The 23,183-nt window shown below is 38.4% G+C and overlaps 2 protein-coding genes across 3 annotated transcripts; one reads left to right on the top strand and one right to left on the bottom strand.

Moving 5' to 3' along the window:
- The first annotated feature begins 1,259 nt into the window (after nucleotides 1–1,259).
- Nucleotides 1,260–13,993, top strand: LOC107716734 (treslin-like). Of its 2 annotated transcripts, none has more exons than XM_016523273.1 (22): nucleotides 1,260–2,309; nucleotides 2,391–2,643; nucleotides 4,513–4,739; nucleotides 5,781–6,009; nucleotides 6,123–6,267; nucleotides 7,185–7,321; nucleotides 7,412–7,603; nucleotides 7,743–7,888; nucleotides 8,237–8,337; nucleotides 8,453–8,543; nucleotides 8,686–8,768; nucleotides 8,862–9,089; nucleotides 9,182–9,269; nucleotides 9,359–9,434; nucleotides 9,532–9,669; nucleotides 9,745–9,835; nucleotides 9,962–10,017; nucleotides 10,104–10,238; nucleotides 10,461–10,606; nucleotides 10,705–12,751; nucleotides 12,839–12,952; nucleotides 13,267–13,993. In XM_016523273.1, exons 1-22 carry the CDS (start codon nucleotides 1,623–1,625, stop codon nucleotides 13,359–13,361), a joined length of 5,505 nt encoding a protein of 1,834 aa, XP_016378759.1. In that variant the 5' UTR covers nucleotides 1,260–1,622; the 3' UTR covers nucleotides 13,362–13,993. The 2 variants fall into 2 exon arrangements, with proteins under 2 accessions (XP_016378759.1, XP_016378758.1); XM_016523272.1 differs by having other exon boundaries at nucleotides 1,261–2,309; nucleotides 9,959–10,017.
- Nucleotides 13,994–15,218: 1,225 nt separating this feature from the next.
- On the bottom strand, nucleotides 15,219–21,663 carry LOC107716732 (protein disulfide-isomerase A3-like). The gene is made up of 13 exons (XM_016523270.1): nucleotides 21,327–21,663; nucleotides 20,308–20,386; nucleotides 18,713–18,830; nucleotides 18,523–18,630; nucleotides 18,273–18,402; nucleotides 18,062–18,178; nucleotides 17,810–17,935; nucleotides 16,476–16,658; nucleotides 16,259–16,367; nucleotides 16,025–16,153; nucleotides 15,859–15,938; nucleotides 15,682–15,739; nucleotides 15,219–15,587 (listed from the first exon to the last, which is right to left on the bottom strand). Exons 1-13 carry the CDS (start codon nucleotides 21,461–21,463, stop codon nucleotides 15,483–15,485), a joined length of 1,479 nt encoding a protein of 492 aa, XP_016378756.1. The 5' UTR covers nucleotides 21,464–21,663; the 3' UTR covers nucleotides 15,219–15,482.
- Nucleotides 21,664–23,183: the final 1,520 nt, after the last annotated feature.

The following is a 23,183-nucleotide window of genomic DNA, read 5'->3' as shown; positions in this document are numbered from 1 at the left end:
CAATTTTTGTGAACAATGAAAATTATACAATCTGGAGTCACTGACCTAATTATATTTTATATTTTATTATAAAACATTAATGTACTTAACGTACTTAACGTATAGTTTATTATATTTAGTTGTATAAAAAGATAAAAAGGTGGTTTGTGCTTTTATTCAGATGGTTTTGTCTCCATTTTTGGTTTTGTGGATAGAGAAACACTAAAAGAAACAGTGTTCCTTGGTTATATATTTTAAACAATGTGTCTGGGCTAAAGAGCTACTAGTCGGCACAACTTGTTCTCTTTTGTGTTTTGTTCCTTAACAGACCCAATGACTAATGCTGTCTGGAAAACAAACCTAAATTGTCTTGATCGTCCAAAGATAAAAACATAAGAACTTCAATTTAATGCATAAATGGTTTCTGTATCCTGATTATAAAGACATTTGAGAGGTTGGGGGCGAGACAGACCTCATTTCTAAGAACAATATATTTAAGGAGGCCCTTTCAAATGCTGTTTATGTGATATGGTATAAAAAAAAACTGGCATCAACTCACCATATTTATCTAATAATATTACCATGAGCAATAAGCAGGCCACTGTCCTCGAGGTCAATATCTCTTACTAATATTAATATCTTTTATTTTCATGTGAAGAAAAAAACTGTAAAATTGGAAAGAAGATCAATACAGAATTCTGTAATATTGAATATTAAAGCATGAAATTGCAGTATTTGAATCCTAATGTGCATCATTTTTAAAGTATATTACTTTGATTGTTATACATAAATATTGTCAAAGCATCAATTCAAAAGCTATAGCAAGAAAAAAAACTAGTTGAAATTATGATTAATGATAATAACACTGATAATACATTAATGAGCATATACAAAAACCATTAATAATAATAAATAATTTGGTTACAATATTAGTCACACAATAGTTTATAGCGCTAAACTAATTTTCTTTGGTTTTCTTGCTCAAAAACACAAATGTTCAGTCAAGTTGTTCTTATAACTTTGACTTCTGTCCAGTAGATGCCAGTAACACATGAATATTGCACTGCATACTAGACACAAGAAGAAGCTCTTTTATTGACGTGACTGTGGACCAATCACGGAGCGAGAAACGATTGACGTCTTTGTATTTTTTTATTGCTGGCGCTCTCTGGTCCTATCACACTACGAGAAATGAATGACGTTTTTAAAGTTCGTTCGCTCCAGCCAATGACATTCAACGAATTCTGAAGCGCGAAGAGTTTAAGGGAGAGAAGAGAATGGTGGCTAACGGAAACTCTAAAGTGTAACAAAACAACATTTTCAAAATGCTATTTTTTATAACTTTCTGTTGTTATTATTAACCGTATATTAATATGACTTCGTTTATTTCGAACTGTTTCGGGTTGTTTTAGCTCAACAGCGACGGGAATCATGACTCGTGCTGAGAAAAATAGCGTTCGTGTGCGTTCTGCTCGTAAGGTTTTTCTTGGTTAGCGTTCAGATGCGTTTATTGACGTTTAAAAAGACGTGACGTCACGTTTCGTGTCAGTTTCTCTGTTTAAATTAGTTATAGACGTCTATACGTTTACCATTTGATCGCTGGAGGCGATAGTGTTTTGCATGAAAGCTCTTTAAGTCCAGTTATGGCCTCTCAGAATGTTTTTTTTGCCATCGATGTGGATTATCGACCAGAAGAGAGCAACAGCACAACTAGTGCCTATCAGAATCACCTTAAACACTGGATACTAAGAGTCCTGCTCAGTTTGGGACACAAATATGGGCTGGAAAAAGTGCGATGGGGTTATAAATTTTTCCATTCAAGGACTGTGAAGAGTGCAACACTTATAACCAGAGGATCTGATTTCAAGGAGCTCCAGGAGAAGGTGTTCAGTGACTTTGAAGAGGAGCTGCTTGTCAAGTTCAGTGTAGAAGGAAAGTCACCCAAAAGTCTGGGGAAGTCCAACAAACTGAAACCCAGCCCAGCTAGTTGTGTCCAGAATGCCTTGAAAGAGATCCTTCTAGACTTACAATGGGACAGACCTGATTTAACATCTCCCACCAAAGTGACACTGAGACCAAGGAGGTCGAGTCGAAGTGGCAGAAATATCCCTCTGCAGGACTATGACATGCTAAGCATTGACAAAAATGTCCTTTTTGTCGTGTCTGAATGTCCACGGTCCAAAGAAGAGTTGGAAGACTACTTGTCCATTCATAGAGATGACAGTACACATCATAGAGACATACATGAGCAGGTGCTGCCCAAAGGGCTCATAGAGATGCTTATGCAACGCAAAGTTGTGCTTCATTGGGCTGATTCTGGTATATTGAAGGTAAGAGGTGATCTTATAGAGTTCCTATAGAAAATTAAGGTTTATTTCAGTGTTTATGACTACAATATATTTTTTTACCAGGCTAATCATGTGGTGGAGGACTACACTGGCATTGAGTCATTGGCAGAGCTTCTCAGGCAGGTTGGTGGACAGGTGGTGCCCATGCTGTCTCCTCGTTTGCCATTGATGGACCAGCATTCTGAGATAAGCCCTTTGCTGGGTTTGGGAATAGATGCCTTTCCTATAGATTCAACCAATAACTACCTTCAGTTGTCTGAAATAATGCACCGACAAGTGTTTCCTCCTTTGGGTGGATCTCTATCCTGGATTGAAGGTATGTATACAGTACACACACACACACACAAGGACAATTAATCTTAGGATTTTTAATGAAGTCTCTCATGCTCACCAAGGCTGCATTTATTTGATAAAAAGTAATATTGTGAAATATTATTACAATTTAAAATTTATTTTCGTTTTTAGTTTACAATGTAATTCATTTTTGTGAAGGCAATGCTGAGGTGTCAGCAGCATTTTTTACTATCAGTGTTGAAAACTGTTGAAGCATCCCATTCAGCAGCTGAAAACGGCTTCTTATTTTTGTGGAAACTGATAGATCTTTTCAGGATTCTTTGATGGAAAGTTCAAAATAAAAGCATTTATTTGAAATCAAAAGCTTTTGTAACATTACAAATGTCTTTATAGTCACTTTTGATCAATTTAATGCATCTTTGCTTCGTATTAATATAATTTTTTAAATTTTGCAACACAAAGCGGCCCATTAGAATATCATTAAAATAATTCCCGCCTCCGGAAATTCGAATGGGTGGGGAGGGGCGAGGTCGTGGTTAGACCGCTTGGTTGAGTGAGCGCATCAGACAATATGTAATCTGCAGAATTTACACTTCAATTATGAGACTACAGTGTTTCCCATACATTGATTGCGGGTGTTTTTATATCACTGTAGTTCTGAAGGAAACCGACTGTTTTCAGAAAATTGGATGTCATTTTCATTTAATCTTGCATGTAATGTCTGATAAAGCAGTGTTTTTTTGAGCGGAGCGCTGCTTTGTGTACAGCCGTTACTGGGGAAACCTTGATCTCTACCACTCCAACAGCGCCTCCTGCTAGCAGAGAATGAGTTTGCATATATATGCCGCCTGGGAAACACTGACTGGACTATGGTTTAAATAAATTCAACTCTATAACAGTTTCACTGCAATTCATGTTATGATGTTAGAATTAAATAACAATAAAAATAATACATATGCACTTATCTGTACATAGTAAATGCAGTTATTTTTAAGCGGTTGCTGACATCCCATCTAAAACGTGATTTAGCCAAAAAAAACAAAAACAATAACGTTACCACTCTAATATGTCTTGCAATATCCATGCGTGCAAAGGTTCTGCGCGATCCTCTTGTTCAATATTCTCTGGGTCTGAATCCGGCTCAAATTGATATGGCAATATTGACGCCATCCTTAACTAAACTTGCTGCTTTGGCAAGGGGCGTGGCAGTACTGAAACACCGTCTAAGCTGTTCGCCAATCACAACGCACTGGGATAGCTAACCAATCACATCACATTTCATTTTTCGGAAGGCGGGCGTTCATCAAACCCGGAACTAATCGAGCTGTTTGTGCCAGACTGGGGAGAAAGGTATTGTAATAATGTAAATTATGTAAAAAATAATGCGTTTTTCGAACCACCAAGCATGAGAGCATGTTCTAGTACACCCCCAAAACAAATTCAAGACATTGTAAAAGAGCATAATAGGACCCCTTTAATAATAATGTTAACATAATTAATCGTGTATGTATACACTACAGATCAACAGTTTGGTGTCAGAAAGACTCAGTTCAAATAAATTATTACTTTAATTTAGTAAGGACGCATTAGATTGATCAAAAGTGTCAGTAAAGACTTTTACATTGTTGCCATTTTTATTTAAAATAAATGCTGTTCTTTTAAACTTTCTATTCATCAAAGAATCCTGAAAAAAATCGTATCACATCGTTTCCACAAAAATATTAAGCAGCTCAACCATTTTCAACATTGATAATAAGAAATGTTTCTTAAGCACCAAATCATCATATTAGAATGATTTATGATATATATATATATATATATTTCAGTCTTTCAACTTCTTTTATCTTACCTAATTTTTCCAAAATGTGATTCCTAAATTTTTTTGTGGCAGATGGGAACAGGCAGTCCTGTAGTGTGACTCTGGAGCCGGTATCATGCAGGCAGAGGTTTCTGCGGGCTCCTGTGGACGTGGTTCTCAGAGGTGTCCTGCAGGACCGGGACTCCATCTGCCTCTCACGTTCAGCCTCTGAGAGCTGGATACTGCAGTGCACAGATGCTGAACTGGGCCAGGAGGCTTTTCAGCACTTAAAGCAGTTGTCCACTGGAGGATCTGCCATGGTAAAATGACAATCTGTTATGCTGTTTTATATAATATGATGGTTCCAGCTCTGAAATATGATTGGAGTCACACATGCAAAGCTGTTTTGCAATAGCTAATATATACAGAGACCTGTACAGTGCTGCCTAAATTCAAACTCAGAATTGAATTTAACTAAAAAAAACAAGTGATCAGTAAGTAATAAAATTAGAACACATAAATAAATGACAAGCAATAGCACAAACAAAAACAATAACAAGATACAAATGAATTTTGAAAAATGAAATTTCAGGTAGGTCTAACAGTAATTTTTAGGTACAGAATTACTACAGAAACTGAATAATCTATTCAACTGTAAAATAACACTGGATGGTCTTTACTGTATAAATAAACGATAATGACAGACAGTAGCAGGTTTATTGAGGTTACTGTCTCTTTAAGTGCTCATGCACGGATCTATTACACTGGTACATGTGCGTTTTGCTTCTGAACAGTTTACGTTCACTTATACTGACTGTTTAATATAAAATAACTGTTTTTACGTGAATTGCGCGAATACTGTATTGAATTGCCTTTCGTGTCTTTTTGCTCTTTAATGTTTAAATTGGCAAGACTTAAAAGCAAGTGCAAATGATACTTTCCGTCATCTGTCATCGCGTTATAAGCGTGGAACCTGCGCAAATGAGTATATTAATGCGCAATGCCGTGTCGAAATTCAAGTCCTGCTCTGTCTCCTCCGCTACTTCCTCAACTGAATGATGTGAGTGGTGTCACTGTGATGTCACTGAGAGGCTGCAGCTGTGGCGGGGATGATTTTTGTTGTGGCGGCCCGTCACAGCAGAATAAATACACACCGGCTCCATTTCTATGACTTTAGTCTTTAAAAGGTTGTAGATCCTTAATGTAATGCATGGCCTTCTGTGGCTTTTTGCTTTGTGTTTGCAAGTGTTCTGCAAGTGTTTACGTTGTGCAAAGATAAAAGCAAGAAGAATTTATGCTCCATGGCAGGTGATTTTAGCATAAAGTGCAAAAATATTGAGAGTAATATATATTTTTTTAAGCTAGCAGATGTGAGTGAAGGAGGTGTGGTGTGTTCAGCGGTGCTGTCGATGCTCTCCTCCTGTACGGCTCAACTCACTGTCCTTCAGCCTCTGGTTAATCAGGAAGACCAGCTCCTGCCTGCAGACCTCGTTTCCTTGGACACCACAGACATCTCCAGTGACCTACCTGATGTTGTCAGCAGTGTTCTTAATGTCATGTATGATATCATGGAGGATGAGGATTGTTCAGGTATTTGTTTTATCTGACATAATCAGGGGTTTTTGTGACTTGTGCGTATAAACAGACAAACACAATCTTAAGGTTTTGATCTGAACCTTAAAAAAATTTCTTACGGTTTCCAGATCAAGTAAAGTCGCCTTTTGTTCCTGACTGGGCCAATCAAGATCTCAAGCAGGGGTCTTGTTCAAGGAGAAATGTGCTGGTAGAGGGATGGTTTCCTTTATCTGACCAATCAGGAATCAGCTGCCACTTAATGGAATCAATGAGGTTTGGAATCTTTCACTCATCTTTTATTTGACAAGATTAGGGCTGCACGATAATGGATAAATCATATCCTAATCAGGTTATATTAAATATATCTTAATATTGGACTGCTCTGCTTTTAATGCAAGTAGACAACAATTATATTTAGTAGGATCTCATAAGGATTAAAAAAAAAAGTTCCTTCCAGAAAACATTTTAGATTTTTTATCATCCATCCATTTAAAGCATCTTGTGCAATTGTAATCTGTTGTATTTTTCTATTTTATTTTGTTTGGTTTACATTTTTACTAGGGGTATGAAATATGTTGCGTGCCTTATTCTGTGTAAGAAGCCACATCATCTCACAGAAGGATTTACTTCAAACACTTGACTGAGGTTATGAAGTGAGTTTGAAGTAAAAGCATGTTATTAAATGTGGTATTTTCACGTGCTTTCAGATGGAGCAGCATTTACTACACAGAGCCGAAGTTCACTGACAAGCTACGCAAACAGCTTTCATAAGCGCGGAACGATTTCTTCGATTTCATAATCGCGTGATTAAATCGGTCTGCAATTATGATTGTGGTTTTGCGTAGCTTGTCAGTGAACTACGGCTCTGTGTAGTAAATGCTGCTCCATCAGAAAGCACGTGATGGAGATTTACTACTGATCACAGAACCGGCTTTACTGACAAGATACGCATGACAATCGCATTCGATTAATCGTGCAGCTCCTATGTAACTGGTAGAAAATGCACAACACGTCTCCTGCCATGAAAATAACTTGGTGGTTTTATTTTGTTGCATTTTTACTAGGGGTGCACGATTAATCGAAATTAATATTTAATATCCCCCCCAAAAAAAAATTTCAAAATGGCACGTATTGTATTTGTCATGGGCTGTTTTTATTCTAGTACTAAAAGATCGGTCTTGCATATACAGGCTCCTGCATGCAGCTCCAGAGGAAGAGGAGTGGGGAGAGGAGTACTCAGATACTCAGCAGGAGATCACCAGCAGTCTCTCAGAGCTCTATCAGAGCAGCACAGCTGGATCCAGTGGCAACCTGAGGTCCAAAAAACGTGAGTACAAAATGGTACACGATGAAGTGATGAATACATTATAAAATTGACTAAATATTTGCAGTGATTTTTTTTCTCTCTCTTTTTCAGGAGGTACACAATGCACACCAGTAAGGCAGAAGATGAAGACCATGAGTCGCTCTCTACAGATGCTGAATTTTGCTCGCTTAAACGTGAAAGCTCAAAAGACTCAGGGTGATAGCAGCTCTGCTGGATCTGCCAAAGGAGCTGAAAAAGGGGGCAAGAGATGCTCTGGGGATAGGACCAAGCCTCGCCCATTGTGTGAGTATAGAGTAATTTATTTGAAAAAAAAACTTAAGTTATATTGTCCAAGGTTTAGGTCTCCATGAAGTAAAAACTGGATTGTTTTTTAACTTTATTGTAAATAAATTGTTGATGATATTCATCGAATCTCAAACAGATTTCAACAGTGAGGAAGAGATGATCACCCACCTGGGACTCACTTATCAGAAAGCTGTGGAGAACAGATCTGTGTCTGTTCCCGCTCAAGTCCAGGATATGCTTTCAGTTGTTAAGGCATTCATCAAAACCAACACTGATGTGGAGGTGAGTCAGAGGAACACGTACATCAAAATCACACAGTTGTGTTTCCTGGTTGCAGTCTCCGTATCAAGAACTCTCTTGCGCCCTTCTAAAAGTTCCTAGTCTAATTAGTTCATTTTTGAGTCTGAAATGTTGTTAAACTACCAGTTTTGAAAATGTAACTGTTGTCAGAATAAATGTTACTATACAGTATATGCTTCTAAGAGAAATATATTGTTGATATGGTGATTTATTGTGTCATACTAGTTTGGTGAAGACCAAAGTCATGTAGTCCTTTAGGAAATATGCAACTGATGTTTTTTTTGTTTGTACAATTTTTTAAAAACTGTATATTTAACCATTTCTCACCAGACTTCGTTCTTGAGCTTGGTGCAGAAGCATCTATTGAAATCCTGTCAGTTTATTCGCCAGCTTTATGGAAATTCTTCAGACGAAGAAAGTAAAATAAGGGAGTAAGTTTTCAGACCAAATTAAATCAATGTCCAGATGAAATAATAGTAATCTTGAAACATCTTTATAAAGGTAATGAAAAGGTATTGTACTTACAAATCTTTAATCTTTATACAGATGCCAGCTGCAAGCAGTTCTCAGACTTGAATTGTGCAGGCAACCAGAACAACAAGAAAACGAGGAGGTTGTGGAACAAAGAGTTGAGGATGTAAGGAGACGATCAACCTTTAAAAACCTCAGATGTCATAACCAATAATTTAACTTTGTATGCAGAAGTATTCTATGGTTTGTTGTTGTTAAATATGATATTGATCTTTTTCTTTTATAACCCCCTTTCATTTCGGTTTAAGGTGGCTGATATGCTCCGAATTATCTCCCGGAGTAAAGATGCTGTTTACTTATCCAAATTCATGCAGGATGAAGTTCTGCCAGTGTAAGTTATCAGTAATACAGGAATATTCTTGAAAATGCAAATTGTATCCAAACACAATTCATGAGATGTGATCTCTGATGTGGTATCTCCCAGGTTCCTGAACAGCATCCCTAAAGTCTTGGCAGACGTCTACCACAGTTTAGGAACTCAGTTGCCTGAGGCGCTTGTTGCTGTCCTGCCCTCTGACTTCTTCAGTGATGAGTCTATGGCTAAGGACAGTGTGTCTGTGAGTCCTTCACCTTTCTCTGCAACACAGAGCAATGCATCCAGTGTCGGAGATCATCTGGAGGAACTCCGCAATCGCTCTGCTAAAAAGAGGAGGTGATTGTCATAGAAAAGAATGTGTAATTATATCAAGTGCTTTGTCTATATGTGGACAACTCTTTTCTCTCTCTCTTTTTTTTTTTTTGCAGACAGAACATGCTCACACGCCACAAAAGCATGACTGAGGCTCCTCAGGCACTTCGACAGATAGAAATCCCAAGAAAGTCCACACGCCTGGTGAGATTTCTTTCCCCATTGTTTTTATTCTATTACTTTCTGTCTTGTCAGAAGAACCAAAGTTCTAACTTGACTATTTTGGAATACAGGCAAAGCCGAAACTCTGTATCCCGGTAGAAAAACCTGCTGTGGAAGAACCACCACCTCCAAAGCAAGCAGTTCAAGGTAATTGGCTCATTCCATTTTAATCTTTATTCTTCATGCTATGGTTGAGCTGCTTACAAAGTTGTGATCTGTTGATGCCTTTTTTTTTCATTAACAGAAGTAACAAAGGTAAGGAGAAATCTTTTCAACCAAGTGGCCGCATCGCCCTCAAAGAAGTCCAAAATGCCACGGAGCCAATCTGTGTCAGCAGTAGAGGGACTCAAGAAATGCAAGCGTTCACATATGGAAGATGAAGGTAATTTTTATTTTTATAGTGAGACATTGTTTAATGTAGTATGTGAACTTGAATCTTAAAACTTTTGAATTTCAGGACGACACGCTCTTCTGACAAAGAAAGTATCTGAGACACCACTGCATAAACAGGTGTCCAATCGTTTACTTCATCGGCAAAGGACTGGCAGGTGAGTCCTATGTCCTGATTTTTAAGTTGTTGCTATATTTGTTCAATGATATTTGACAATTGTATGGGAAGCATCCAGTTTGAAATTTAATATTCTGTGTTTCTATTCCTCTCTTTGTCACAGAAGATCTGGAGAATCTGATGTGTGCATCATTGAAGAGTCTCCTGTCAAACCAGCTGCTTGTTAGTGTCTAAAATTTTGCCACAATGGCAAACATAGAAAAACCACTTACTAATAGAAAAGGCTTTAATAAATAATTTGTTCTTAGACTTGAGGAGGAGCCCAAGAATTAAAAGCCTTACCAGGAGACATTCCAGTGTGTTCTATTCAAGCCAACAGCCACGCTCGCGAAACCTGGACCGTGCCATCTCCTCCTCTCAACTCTGCCACTCTGAGAGTAAAGGTGAGCAGGAAATAGTGAAAGTATTTGTGACACAGTAAAAATAGATGTCATTAAGCTTCTGGACATTAAAATGTTTCCTCTGAGGCAATGTGTAGTTTTTGAACATACTGGCAAATGGCTGCAATATAACAAAGAGTGAAAAATTTAAGGGGGTCTGAATACTTTCCGTACCCACTGTATATGCTGGTGCATTCTCAAAGTAGCCTTGTCTTCATTTTGCAGGAGGATTCAATGTTAGTTCTGTTAGGTCGCCAGTTCGGCTTCTTTTTGGTGCTACCCAGTCCCCTGCTCGCCTAAGGCACATTACAGCATCCTCATCAGAAGATCAAGGCAGCAAAGAGTTGTCACTCAGGTCTGCCGTTTTTGAGGTAATATCCCTTTCAGTTTACAGTTGATTAAAATAAGATGGAATATCGAAAGAGTCCTGTCATCTCTTTTACTTTAATATGATACATTTATTTTGCAGAGTCAAAATAAAACTCCACAGAAGTTAAGATCTTATCCAATAGGATCTGCAGTTGGGTGCAGAACCCCTCAGTCCCCAAGAACTCCAAGCCGGACAGTTGGAGAGAATGGGATGACCCTGCGAGGGAGCCCTTTTCAGTCACCGGCTGCAAAGAGCCTAGTGGTAGAGACACCCAAGAAAAGCCCACTGAAGGGGATACTTAAGACTCCAATGAAAAGCCCCTTGGATTGTGTTTCTCCAAATGGCGCTTGGTTGAGGAGCCCAGACTGTAGAACGCCAAAGAAGAGCGTGACATGGTCTCCATCTCCACGGAAATACCTGCCAGAAAACCCAATTGATGTGCCAGAGTCTCCAATATTTACAAAAAGATACTCACCAAGGCTGATTACACATGGCAAGAATGGCAGCCCAGAGGAAAGAAATGTTTTCAAAACACCCGAGAAGGTGCCCCAAAGGAAATCCAAGGCATCTCCTGGAACAGTACCTAGGGCACTTGAAACGGGCATCCCTGGAACTGTTGATCCAGAAACATCTCAGTCCATTACGAGATCAGGAAAGATGAGGAGGACACTGAGCTTACCTTGCAACATTACTGAAAAGTCTGGTGAGTTTGCTTCCGTTGACTCACAACAATCTGATTCCAGTCCATTTCCTTTCTGTGCTTCACCATTAAAACCAAATATACAAACTCCCATAAAAAGTCCCAGCAGCTCAACACACAAGATGTGCACTCGCTCTGGAAGAACACCTGTAAAAGAGTCCTCGTTGCCTTCAAACAAGTTTCAAGCCATTACAGGTTCTAGCCCTTCACCTTCTAAAGGTCTGTCTGTGGTTGTATCAAAATTAAATGCATCACCGTACTCTGGTCGTCCTAGATCAGTTATCCGCCATCAAAGCTGTTCACCCACTTGTAATGTGGGAGAATTTCCACAGGATAACAGAATGATTGGGCAAAAAGAGATCAACCATGGAAAAGCTGAAGAGGCGTCATCTTCAGACTCCCAGCAGTTTGATTGCTCTGAATTCAGCATTACTACAGATGATGAAAGCATTGATATATCGGAGGCCTCAGTGGTGAAGACCCAGCTCACAGGGGGCATTAAGATGAACATCGCTTTCTCAAGGAAACCCTCTAGATCCTCAGAGGTTTTCGAATTTAAGGGAAAACAAGTTATCCCCACCATTACCATACCAAGTCGAAGTTATGGCTTCCGTCAAACTCCAGACCGGCGCCAAAGAGAAGCGGAAGCACGTCTTGGACACTCCTCGGGAACACCAAAGATCTCCACCCCAAGAACACGGCGAAGTCCTGCATGTGGAAAGATGCCCACTCCTCAGCCACTTACTTATGAAGTGGAGATGGAAATGCAGGCGTCAGGCCTGCCTAAACTAAAGTTAAGACGGACCGATTCTTTCAATGCAGGTGATGCACCTAGTAGTGCAACCAAGGGCATGGCCTCACATCTTGTGCACCGAAACATGTCAAATGTGAAGGCGCCACAAGTCGACAGCCCACTTGCACAATGTTCTAGACATCCTGGCTGCATTTCTCCATCACTCTGCAGTCGAGGAACCCCTGCCAAAGGTACACCTGGGAAGGGTGTGCAGACGTACATATGTCAGTCGATCACTCCCACACATTATCCAGCAAATAGCCAATCCCCATTGGCATCCCCACTGACTCCATCTCCTCAAAGCAGAGGATGGTCAACCCCAGAGAACCTCAATAGTTGGCCTCGTAAGAAAAGAGCTCGGACCGAGACTTGCGGGAGCAAAGAGCAGGTCATCAAAGAGGTTCCGCTCCTGGAAAAGACTGCGGTGTTGGAGGACCCAGAACTCTCTGGTGTTTTCCGTATTCAAGGGGTGGAAGAACTCAAGGCGTCGCTGAGCACCCCAGTCAGTCAAAGAAAACTGGGTTTGAGATCAAGCCAGGTGATGGACCATCAGTGCTCACCGGAAGGCATGGATTGGACCGAGACCGTGGTTCAAGAGTGTGATGCTAGAGACCCTACGAAGTCTGAACAGTTTGCGTGGATGGGCAGAAAAGGTACAGCGAAGCTTGGGTCTAATTCATAGCTTGTCCCTTGCGTTTCTATAACTTGTTCGTAAACGTTGTGGCTTGAATCTCTTTCAGTGGACACCCCTAAAGTAAAGAAACCTGTGTCTGCCAGTGGAATCTTCGCTCTCACTCAGTCACCTCTGTTATACAAGAAATCAGCTGTAACCAGTGAAGCAGCACAACTTAACGGTAAGACAATGAAGGTGTATGTAGAGCTATAGGTCAGAGTAGATGCATGACTTGATCTGACACTGATGAAAATGAGGCTGAGGGGTTGCCTTAACTAGAAATTCGTTGGAAAGACATTTTCAGCTTCTTTTTTATTTGCTAATGCAGATCGCAAAAGACGTTTCCTGATCTCAGTACTCCTACTGCCTTTTTTATAGTCCTCTGAATACAAGTAGCAAAATGACCAAAAATGAAAACGTGACTGAGGAAAATATCAGATCAGGTTTTATTCATTTGAAGTGTTTGTTAATAACATAAATTCTACTTTCCAACAGCATCAAGGTCTGAGCTGGATATCTCTCCTCTTTGCCAGCCGAGAAGGCGAAGGACACCTAGTAGGACTTACAGCCGAAAGAAACTTCTAGACTAAGTTTGTCATTATAAAAAGTACTTTTGGTTGCCCTGTCTTGCACTGTTGCTTTTAGAAAAACAAAAGCTTTTTTATAACCATTTTATTGTCTGTTTTAGCTCACTTTATTCTCATTTGCTTGTATAATAATGCATTACCAAGTATTGTATTTTTTGTACTCTATGTATTATACCAATATTATATGTCATATGGCATCAGTTAGGTGCAGCATAAGTTTGAACTTGTCTGAACATCTGTTGTGAAAATAAGGTGGAAACATTTTTCTTTTGCCTTTTTCAATCTAATGAAATCAAGCTTTAATTGCTCTTGTTTGTTATTTATTTATTTGTGCTTATTGTTCTGTGGATTTTTTTTATTGTAGCGTGTTTCTTAACAGTTCAGGAGCTCGCTTGCGATATCTTTGTCAATGTGAAATAAATGTAAATCTAAATGTAAACAGATTATTTTAATAAAGACAGTTGTTCTTAAACCTCTGCATGCCACTTTAATCAATCCTGATGTTTTCGTAAAATATCTGCACATTTAATAGCCAGCTTAAAAGCAGGGTGAAATGTTTTGCATAGAAAGGGATGTTAGTCATGATCTGAATGTCTCAGCTGTGTTTGTACTTAATGTCTGCCAGTAAAAGAAAATTATGCTTCTGGCCTTGCAGTTTGTCTTCGGGTAGGTTTTTAACTATTGGTTAACTACTGTAAAATTATAAACTAGTTAATGATGCCATAAACCGAATGTGTGCCCTCAGTGTTTTCTTGCCTGATCATGAGTTGCATAGGCCTGTGAGCTCCAATAAGGCTGGAATTCACTAAATACACTTGAGACCAAAAACTTACAGTGATTTGCAGTCTAGATGAGTCAATGCTAGTTTCCGAAATTCAAAGCCTGTTTGCCGATTTTAGCTTCACAATGATTCCATTCAGTCAGAGGATATCAAATATGTTTGATATTTTGAGCTGATTTTAGATTACATTCTCATTTGTCATGTGTCTCTAGTTTCTGTGCATTTTTGTTCAGAATGACTAAAGTCTGATAGTGTGTGATCCTCAGTTTAGTGTATGATGCCAAATTATTCTTTGTAACTATGAAGTTGACACTTGATGCCTAGTGTTTTAAAATGTTCAGATTTCAAAGTCATGGTGTAGTCTAACCTTGAATCTAGTGGCATTTGGTCTTTCTTGGAAGTATCAGTTTCTCAATGTGTAAACTGCACCATCTAGTGTTTTCCTTGAGCACCATGTGGATCTGTTTGATGATTCTTGGGTTGAAGTTCCATTTAAGTACAATACCATGAAAACCTGCTTAGTTATGCTTCAGAGAAATATGCGTGGCATTTTTTGACGGTTAAACACTTCAGTTAAGATTTGACTTCCTGATAAAGGCAAACAAATGTGATTTACAAGAGATCATCATTTGAAATATGATCACGTTACATCAGCTCTACAATTTGAGGAACATCCCGGCAAAACTGCTGAAAATGTTCCATCTGAGCTTTAGACGCTTATCTATAGCTTCTACAATTTTGTATTATTCTGGAACAAATACATCAATAGGATAGATAAGGATAAGAGCAACAAATTAAACGTGTCAATTATAGGACAAAATATAAACCAATGGCTGAAGGTTCATAGTGGTACAAGATTTACAATTCTCTTGCATATAACTGCATATCTACAAGTTACATGTGGCTGCCACATACAATCATTTTAATCAATTTTATAACCAAAAAAAAAGTTCAAACCAGCACGATTGTAGGTTTAGTGGGTCCTTTATTTCACAAGCCTTCCAAATGTACAAAAAAAATAAATGGTACAAAAAAGGAAAAATAATTCACCAAATCCCCCTTTTCCATGAGAAAAAAAACATGTAGAATTGGTCTCAAAAGTGCTTCTCTCCAAGGTACAGTGTAGGGAAAACAATCTCAATTTGACAGATCTGTACCTCTTCCACTTATCTAAAAATCACACATAGTCTGGCCGTCACAACCTTCCACAGTGTTCCCAGAGCAGCAGGCCCAAGAGAGGGCTGACATTGTGATGTGGGTCAGAGCACTTGCTTCACTAAAGATTGGAATATAATTTACGTCTCCTGCAAAAATTCCCTTCTCAGTTGTTGGGCTGTGATTGTTTATAACTCAGACTTCTTTGACTTTTTCTCATCTTCTTGCATCACCACGGTGTTTGTGGCCTCTCTTTTCAGGTAGGAAATAAAGTCACTGACTTCACGACCTCCCTGATGGTCAAACAAGACTGATTACATTCATGTTTTTTGGCAGAATGAACACTGAAGTATATATTAAAAAAAAAAAAAAATCAGAAGCACAAACCTCGTATTTCTTTGGATTTTGCTTCTGACCAGCGGGGGAGAAAAAAATTGTGGGGAATCTAAAAAGCGAAGGGTCAGATTGTGAGTAAATCAATTAGCAAGTGAGAACAAAAACTCGTGGCACAGAAAAGGCACTAGCATAATTTTGGCCGGAAAATGATGGATAGTCACTACATACCCTCTAACTTCATATGGAGAGGGGACATCATTAGCAGTGGCGTCCATCTTTGCAATGACAATGTTTGGATTGCCGGAAAGCTGTAAAATAAAGAGAAAATTTATGAATTGGCTGTTCAGGTCAATATTTCATAGCAACGATAAAACATCAAGCTCTAAAAACTCACCTTCTCTCCAAGTTCTTTGTATTTAGGCTCCAGGCTCTTGCAGTGTCCACACCAGGGGGCGTAAAACTCAATGAGAACGTCTTTGCCCTCATCATTTACAATTGAGTCAAAGTTCTCAGCCACAACAACCTGGAATAATAAAGATGACGTTTCAGGTTATGTGAAGTAGTATTTAAAAAAAAAAAAAAAAAAAATTTATATAAACAAATACCGAAACAAAATCCACTGACGCACCTTCACAGGGCCATCGTTGTTCTCAGGAATGGGCTCAGATTTGAGGTAACGCTTCAGGTTTCCATCAAAATAATCCTGCAGGAACTTTTCCAAGGCTTTACCATCACGACTGCAGACACAAAATAATAGATTTTTTTTTTAGCTGCTTAAAACGAGCTCCTTTGTTAAAGGGGAAAAAAAAGAAAAAGAAAACAAAAAAAAAAACAAAAAAACTTACGAGAACTCCTCCTTCATGATGTATTTGTCTCCCTTGGCAGTACGGATGCCGACAAGAGGAAGCTCTCCGCTGCTGCCGTCCAGACCCAACTCAGACACGTCATGGCTAAAGCTGTTCTTATTGGCCACAGCGAAGCTCAGCTTCTTCCCCTGATCCAGGAAGCTCTTGGCCACCTTCATAACCCTGGAGAGAGACACAAAAGGACAATGAAAGTCTGATCTCGGATCACCATTTAAACACTTCTGCTTCACTGAAAAGTAACATTTAAATTTTATAAATTCATTAAAAATGTAAAAAAAAATTGTTACAAAATTACAAAACAGAAAAAAATTACAAAACAGAAAAACTTACATTCACCTCAGAAAATTATGATTTTTCTTAAAGGGGTCATGTGTTGTTGCTAAAAAAATAACATTATTTTGTGTATTTGGTAAGGTAAAAATGCCCCGCCTTTCTGAAACGCGCTGATTTTTACGAAGCTCATCGGTCTGAAAAGCGAGGTGTGCTCCGATTGGCCAGCTATCCAGTGTGTTGTGATTGGCCGAATACCTCAAGCGTGTGACGGAAATGTTACGCCCCATACCAGGTTCAGGAAACTTTCCTCTGTAAAATGCGCTGCACACACTCGAATATTTGGCTTGTACTGTTCTGGAACAGTGTTGTAAATACAACTTAACCACTGATTTCTAGTTGTGTCCTCTTTTGGAAGACCAAACAAAGTAGTTTCGCTTTCACAACGAAACACACAGCGTCTTCACTACATAACGGCGGGGGCAACAACAATACTACAGCGAGAATCAAAGTTACGCCTCCTTTCTTTGCGTGAACATTTGGGCGGCGTTATACAAATCTTCCCACATAGTGACGTAGACATGTGGGGGCGTGTTTAAACGAGGCGTTTTAGGAGGGCGTGGACCAGTCTTAACTTTTATAAAGAATATCTCTTTGGGTTTGAGACTTTAGTCTTTGCAACTTTACGGATCTTATCTATGCACGAACAGCTTGTAACACTCCAAAGAGAAAGGAAAACTTGAAATCGCATCAAATGACCCCTTTAAGATTTTAATATTTTGCAACTTTTCCAAGCTTGAGTGAGGAAAAATAAATAAATAAAATGAATTTAAGTTATGTATATAAATTTTATATTGTATTATAACTAGAAAAATAAATACAAATAACTTTTTATATATCTAAAAAAAATAATGACTTGTTAAAAAAAACATTACTTCTACTTAAAGATATTTCCAGGTCTTTCATCATCATGGGTACCTGAAATATGATACTGGAAACAAATTCCATTTCTATATACAAAAATGAACAAAACGGAGTCCTACCTGTTCCTCCAGTAGTTGGAACCCTTGGGGTTCTTCTCGTAGTCCACATCATAGTAGGCCACCAATAAGTCTTTGCCTTTCAGCTGGTCTTTGTTGTCATCAGTCATGTGGGGACAGATGCCAAAACTGGCATATGGCGAAAAAAAGACTTTATTACATATTTGTCCACCAAATCATACATCACACAAACTAATAGTAAACAAAATTAATATTTTACTCATTTTAACATTGTGATCATAAGCTGAAACGTACATGTTGTCCTGAATGAACTTCTTGATCTTTGCGCTTGTGAATTTGTCCTCCGTGAACTTCACACTGCTGTCTTCAAATTTGTTGCTGAGAAGAGGTGGCCGGAACAAAATAATGCCCCTGCAATACACGTAAAAATTACAAGTGTGAAACAGGATGGATTCCTCTACAACACAGAATCCAAAATCACTAGGAACAGAAAAATGCCACATACTCTCCATCATCGTCGTGTTTCTTCAGTAAGTCCTCTACGTTAGTGTGGCCGAAACGGTAGGACTCTCTTAAAGCGCTGGCAGCCTTCAGGAACTCTCCCTGAGCAGCACTTCCTCCATCGGCAAAGAATCCTGGCCACACGGATAACAATTACATATAATATAGTCAAGTGTACTGATGCAAAAAAGTAATCCAGTATAATCAGGTCTAATATGACATAGTAAACGTTACTGTATAATACCATCACTTACCCACAACACTGGCATCACGGTCCCCAATGAACTTCTCAAATTCAGCCTCACTTTTGAGCTCCACTGAGGCTGGACCTGCCTGCTTCTTCAGGTGGCTAACAATTCCATCTGTTGGATTAAAGAAGAAACAAAGACATTAACAACTGATGAAGAGACAACATATGACATCACACAAAATACAAGAACATACCTGCTGTCCTGGGACCGTCGTAGCCACCAGAATCCTCTCCGTCTCTGAAAATCTTCAGGGTTGGGTATCCGCTCACGCCGTATTTGCCGCACACGTTGGAATTGGCGGTACAGTCCACCTAGATCATATTAGAGAAGAGAATTTAGAACATTGACTTCCATAGAATTTTCCCCCCATACTATCGAAGTCAAAGGCTACCAGCAACTGCTTGGTAACCAACAACTTGAGGGTGAGTAAATGATGACAGAATTTTAATTTGTGGGGTGAATTTGTTCTATTTTGGCATAACTAAAATGCGCATAAAAAAAGAAAGAAAAAAAGTTAACTTCAATTTAAGAAATTTAGCTATCATTCTTCAAGTACGAAATGTTTTTTTTATTTCATTAATAAATGCATTTAATATGAGTTTTTGTTACGAAACAGGGCATCATTTTCATACATGTCTTCTGTAGAGGACACCAGGACAAACATCATGTTAATCAGACATTTTGGGGAAACACAACAAGTCAATAGGGAATGAAATTACAGATCGATATTCCTTTGAATTATGAGATATTCTTATGAAAATGTTGCCAAGTTATTACTCCCATTATAACACTTCTTTTTTCATTATGGTTTGCCCCAAGAACACATTAAATGAGATGCAGTGTATAGATACATTGTATAGAATGGGAATGCCAATTTATGGACATTTTACGCACATATTCCATAAAGTAGTATATCGAAAAATTCTGTTATATCTTTTATAACATAGTTGAGAATCATCTTTGTACAAAGTTTGGTTAAAATTAGCCTGAAACCTAAAAACTGATTGGTGAATGAAAAAATAAAACATTGTTTTTGCCTACACATGCCTTTTCATTTTTATTTTAATAAAATAGAATAAAATATGAATAAAATATATTTTTTCTCCATTTGTTCTTATGCTCCAACCAATGTAATGACAAAAAAATAAATTTCACAAACCATTTTTTTTCTGGTCCTCAGGAGGATTATATGTGACCCTGGACCACAAAACCAGTCTTAAGTCGCTGGGGTATATTTTTAGCAATAGCCAAAAAAAACACCTTATGGGTCAAAATTATCGATTTTTCTTTTATGCCAAAAATCATTAGTATATTAAGTAAAGATCATGTTCCATGAAGATATTTAGTACATTTCCTACCGTAAATATATCAAAACCGAATTTTTGATTAGTAATATGCATTGCTAGATCTTCATTCGGACAACTTTAAAGGCAATTTTCTCAGTATTTGGATTTTTTTGCACCCTCAGATTCCAGATTTTCAAATAGTTGTATCTCGGCCAAATATTGTCCTATCCTAACAAACCATACATCAATGAATAGCTTATTTATTCAGCTTTCAGATGATGTACACATCTCAATTTAAAAAAAATTGACCCTTATGACTGGTTTTGTGGTCCAGGGTCACATATTATCTTCACACTACAAGTGCACATTCAGTGCAGTTAAGCGCACTTCTTTTTCACAAGGGAAGTCTTAAGAAAATATGGCAACCTGAAAAATATTAAAGTCTATAATGAGACTATGTAAAAAGTATTCCAGGTAAATATGCAGGGTTTAATAACAATACCTTAGCAAGTGGGACGATGCCTTTTAGTCGAGTAGCGGCTGCCTCATACTCAGGGGTAAGACGTTTACAATGGCCACACCTAAAAGTGAACATGACACATGAGGTTTATTACTTTGAAAAATTGGGCTACTATAACGTTACATTCATGACACAACTGACTGGTGAACTTCTGGCTCTCATTAGAACTAGATTATCCTTTTAACAACAATAAAATTAAGAAAGAAAATATGAAGTTGGTAAATGCCGATTTTTTTTTTAGGTAAATTACCCCTGGACTACCTATAAAAACTGAGGCACGGTAACTCATTGCTATAAATTCGAACTGAAGTTAGTCAGTAACGCTGAACTACGTAATCGTGCGTCATCCAATCACACACGGCCAGCGAAACTTCGTTGACCAATCAAAACGTTACAACGTTGGGCCGCAAAGCCTCCAAACATCCTTGTTCCCGCCCTCATCTGCCATTTCTATATAAACTGTCTATAGCGGCAACTTAAGACAAAACATTAAATCTGTTTTTTCGACACACTTTGAGATTTAATGCTGCAAACTGCTCTAAAAGTCAAATCTCACACAGAGAACAAACAACAACTAATGGTGGAAGTGACAGATATAATTAGTTTCGTCCACAACTAAGGAGTTGCGTGGATTCATTCTGTTCCCAGAGAGCGTTTAAAAGTCCTTATCAATCCATATACATTCCCAGATTCCTTATTAGCATCTCAAGACCTTGCATACTCCTAACGCGAGTAGAAAAGCTGCTGATATGGTTACTTTCGCTTTAGCAAACCAGCTTTGTAGTATTATTCAAAATCTAGATTATGCACGCAGTTCCCTGATACTACTGGGTAAGGTTGGTATGTAGAAAAAAAAAGCTTAATTATATTTTTTTCATTTAAATACCGACTAACATGGTGCAACAGCTTATTTTAATTATCTAGAATAAGCGCTAATGCACCAAATTTCTAAATTGCATGAAGAAAACGTCGTTCAAAAGCCTGAATCGTCTTACACTCACCAGGGTGCGAAGAATTCCACCAGAATGAGGTCGTGATCTCCGATTTTGCTGTCAAAATCATCATCCGTGAACTCGAGCACATCACTGGCGCGCGCGGCCGCTGCGAAAGCCGCGATAAATAGCACACCCAGCATCATTTCAGACTCTTTCCAGTGCAAAAGTGAAGGGAATGATTACTATCCTGGCAGCCCTCAATTAATGGCTTCGTTTTGATGTGTTGCTGTATGATGAAGGAGTGCTCCAAAGAAAGGCCCACTGGATCTGGCACCCTGCACTCAATGAAAGAGAAAGCGCAGACGGACGGCACGGATGTGCAAACCCGGAGCTCTTCAAAGTAACCAAAGTGTGGCATCTCACTATTGGATTTTCAGCAGCGTCATGCTGTTGCAATCAGCCAATCAGAACTCGGGAAACACACACTTCCGGGTGGGGAAATCATCTTTGCACGTTACAAGGAAAAATAGTTGCATTTGTTAGTTGTTAAAATATACTGTCTAAACTGTACAACTCAGAAGATTCTATAGGTCACTAATCATAATAAACTCCATGAAATGACAACGAACTCCACAGTCAGATGTTCATGCTTCCATGGAAGCTCATGTGCATCATTCTCAAATCATGCTGGAAACCATGATTTAAAGAGATTTTTTGATAAAAAAAAAAAAAACAGTATTCAACACAAAAATACACACACAAAAAAAATGCATTTTATTAGTGCTCTCAGAATTTACAATTAAGTATGCTCCACAAGATCCAGTTGCAGTGCATTACCAATCTGAGAATCATTTCCTTGATGATATTTCAGCAGTTATGTTAGGGTATGTGTATTTTTTCTTTCCCAGCTATTTACAATCAGAACTAGCAATGACAGATTCGTGAATGAGTAAAAAGATCTGAAATTAGGCTTGTTCGAGATGCATCGGCGCTGCGCAGACTGATCGGCGTATGACACCAAAGTATCGCGAGAGCGATTCAAAACCTTAAAGAGTCGTCTGCACTCCAAACACTCTCGCGGTACTTTGATGTCATACGCCGATCAGTCTGCGCAGCGCCGATGCATCTCGAACAAGCCTAATGTTTGCGATTCAGTTCGATTCACTCACACACTGAATCGTTTGCAGCGGTTTCTCATCCTCAAAAATAGTAACGGGGCACTTAAAACACAGAAGAAAATCACTGTAGGGAACAAAATGAATGATCTATTATCTATTGTGTGTGAAGCTTCTGAAAAACTGCAGGTAAAGACAATTTATATCCATAAACCCATAACCAGATCAAACATTTTTTAAATTAATTCTAACAATGCCTGAAAACGCAATAGGGTTTAGTGATTATGAAATCACAAAGACTGCATTGTAATTATATAAATATGTAATCTGATGTGCTGTGTGTTTCAGAGTGAAGTGCTGTTATTTTTTTCACGGTTCACAATAAAAGATGCTTCTCACAAACTCCTATAGGCTATGAATTAAAATTATGAAATACTTTACGGTGCACTTCTTTATTCATTATCTCTTTTTTGTGTGTGAAGCTTCTGAACAACTTTGCAGGTAAAGGCAATATTCAGTGGGTACAGAAAAGAATCACCTTTAAAATACCGTATTGGCCCGAATATAAGACGACCCTGATTATAAGACGACCCCCCTTTGTCCAGATGTACCTTTTGGGAAAAGGCTTTTTAAAAACCAAATCTTGTTTTTTCTCAGTAAAACACATTTTGTCTTCAATTATTTTCATATTGCATATTTTTCCTATTTTAATTTTTGTTTTGAAATTATGGTAAAAACTGGTAAAATGTACCAACAATCACATTTAAAAAATAAACACTTTTTGATATACCATAAAAATAAAAAAAAA

The sequence above is a fragment of the Sinocyclocheilus rhinocerous genome, unplaced genomic scaffold (genome assembly GCF_001515625.1).
Source record: "Sinocyclocheilus rhinocerous isolate Xijiao unplaced genomic scaffold, SAMN03320098_v1.1 scaffold1201, whole genome shotgun sequence".
NCBI lineage: Eukaryota > Metazoa > Chordata > Actinopteri > Cypriniformes > Cyprinidae > Sinocyclocheilus > Sinocyclocheilus rhinocerous.
This window is presented reverse-complemented; position numbering and strand designations above follow the sequence as displayed.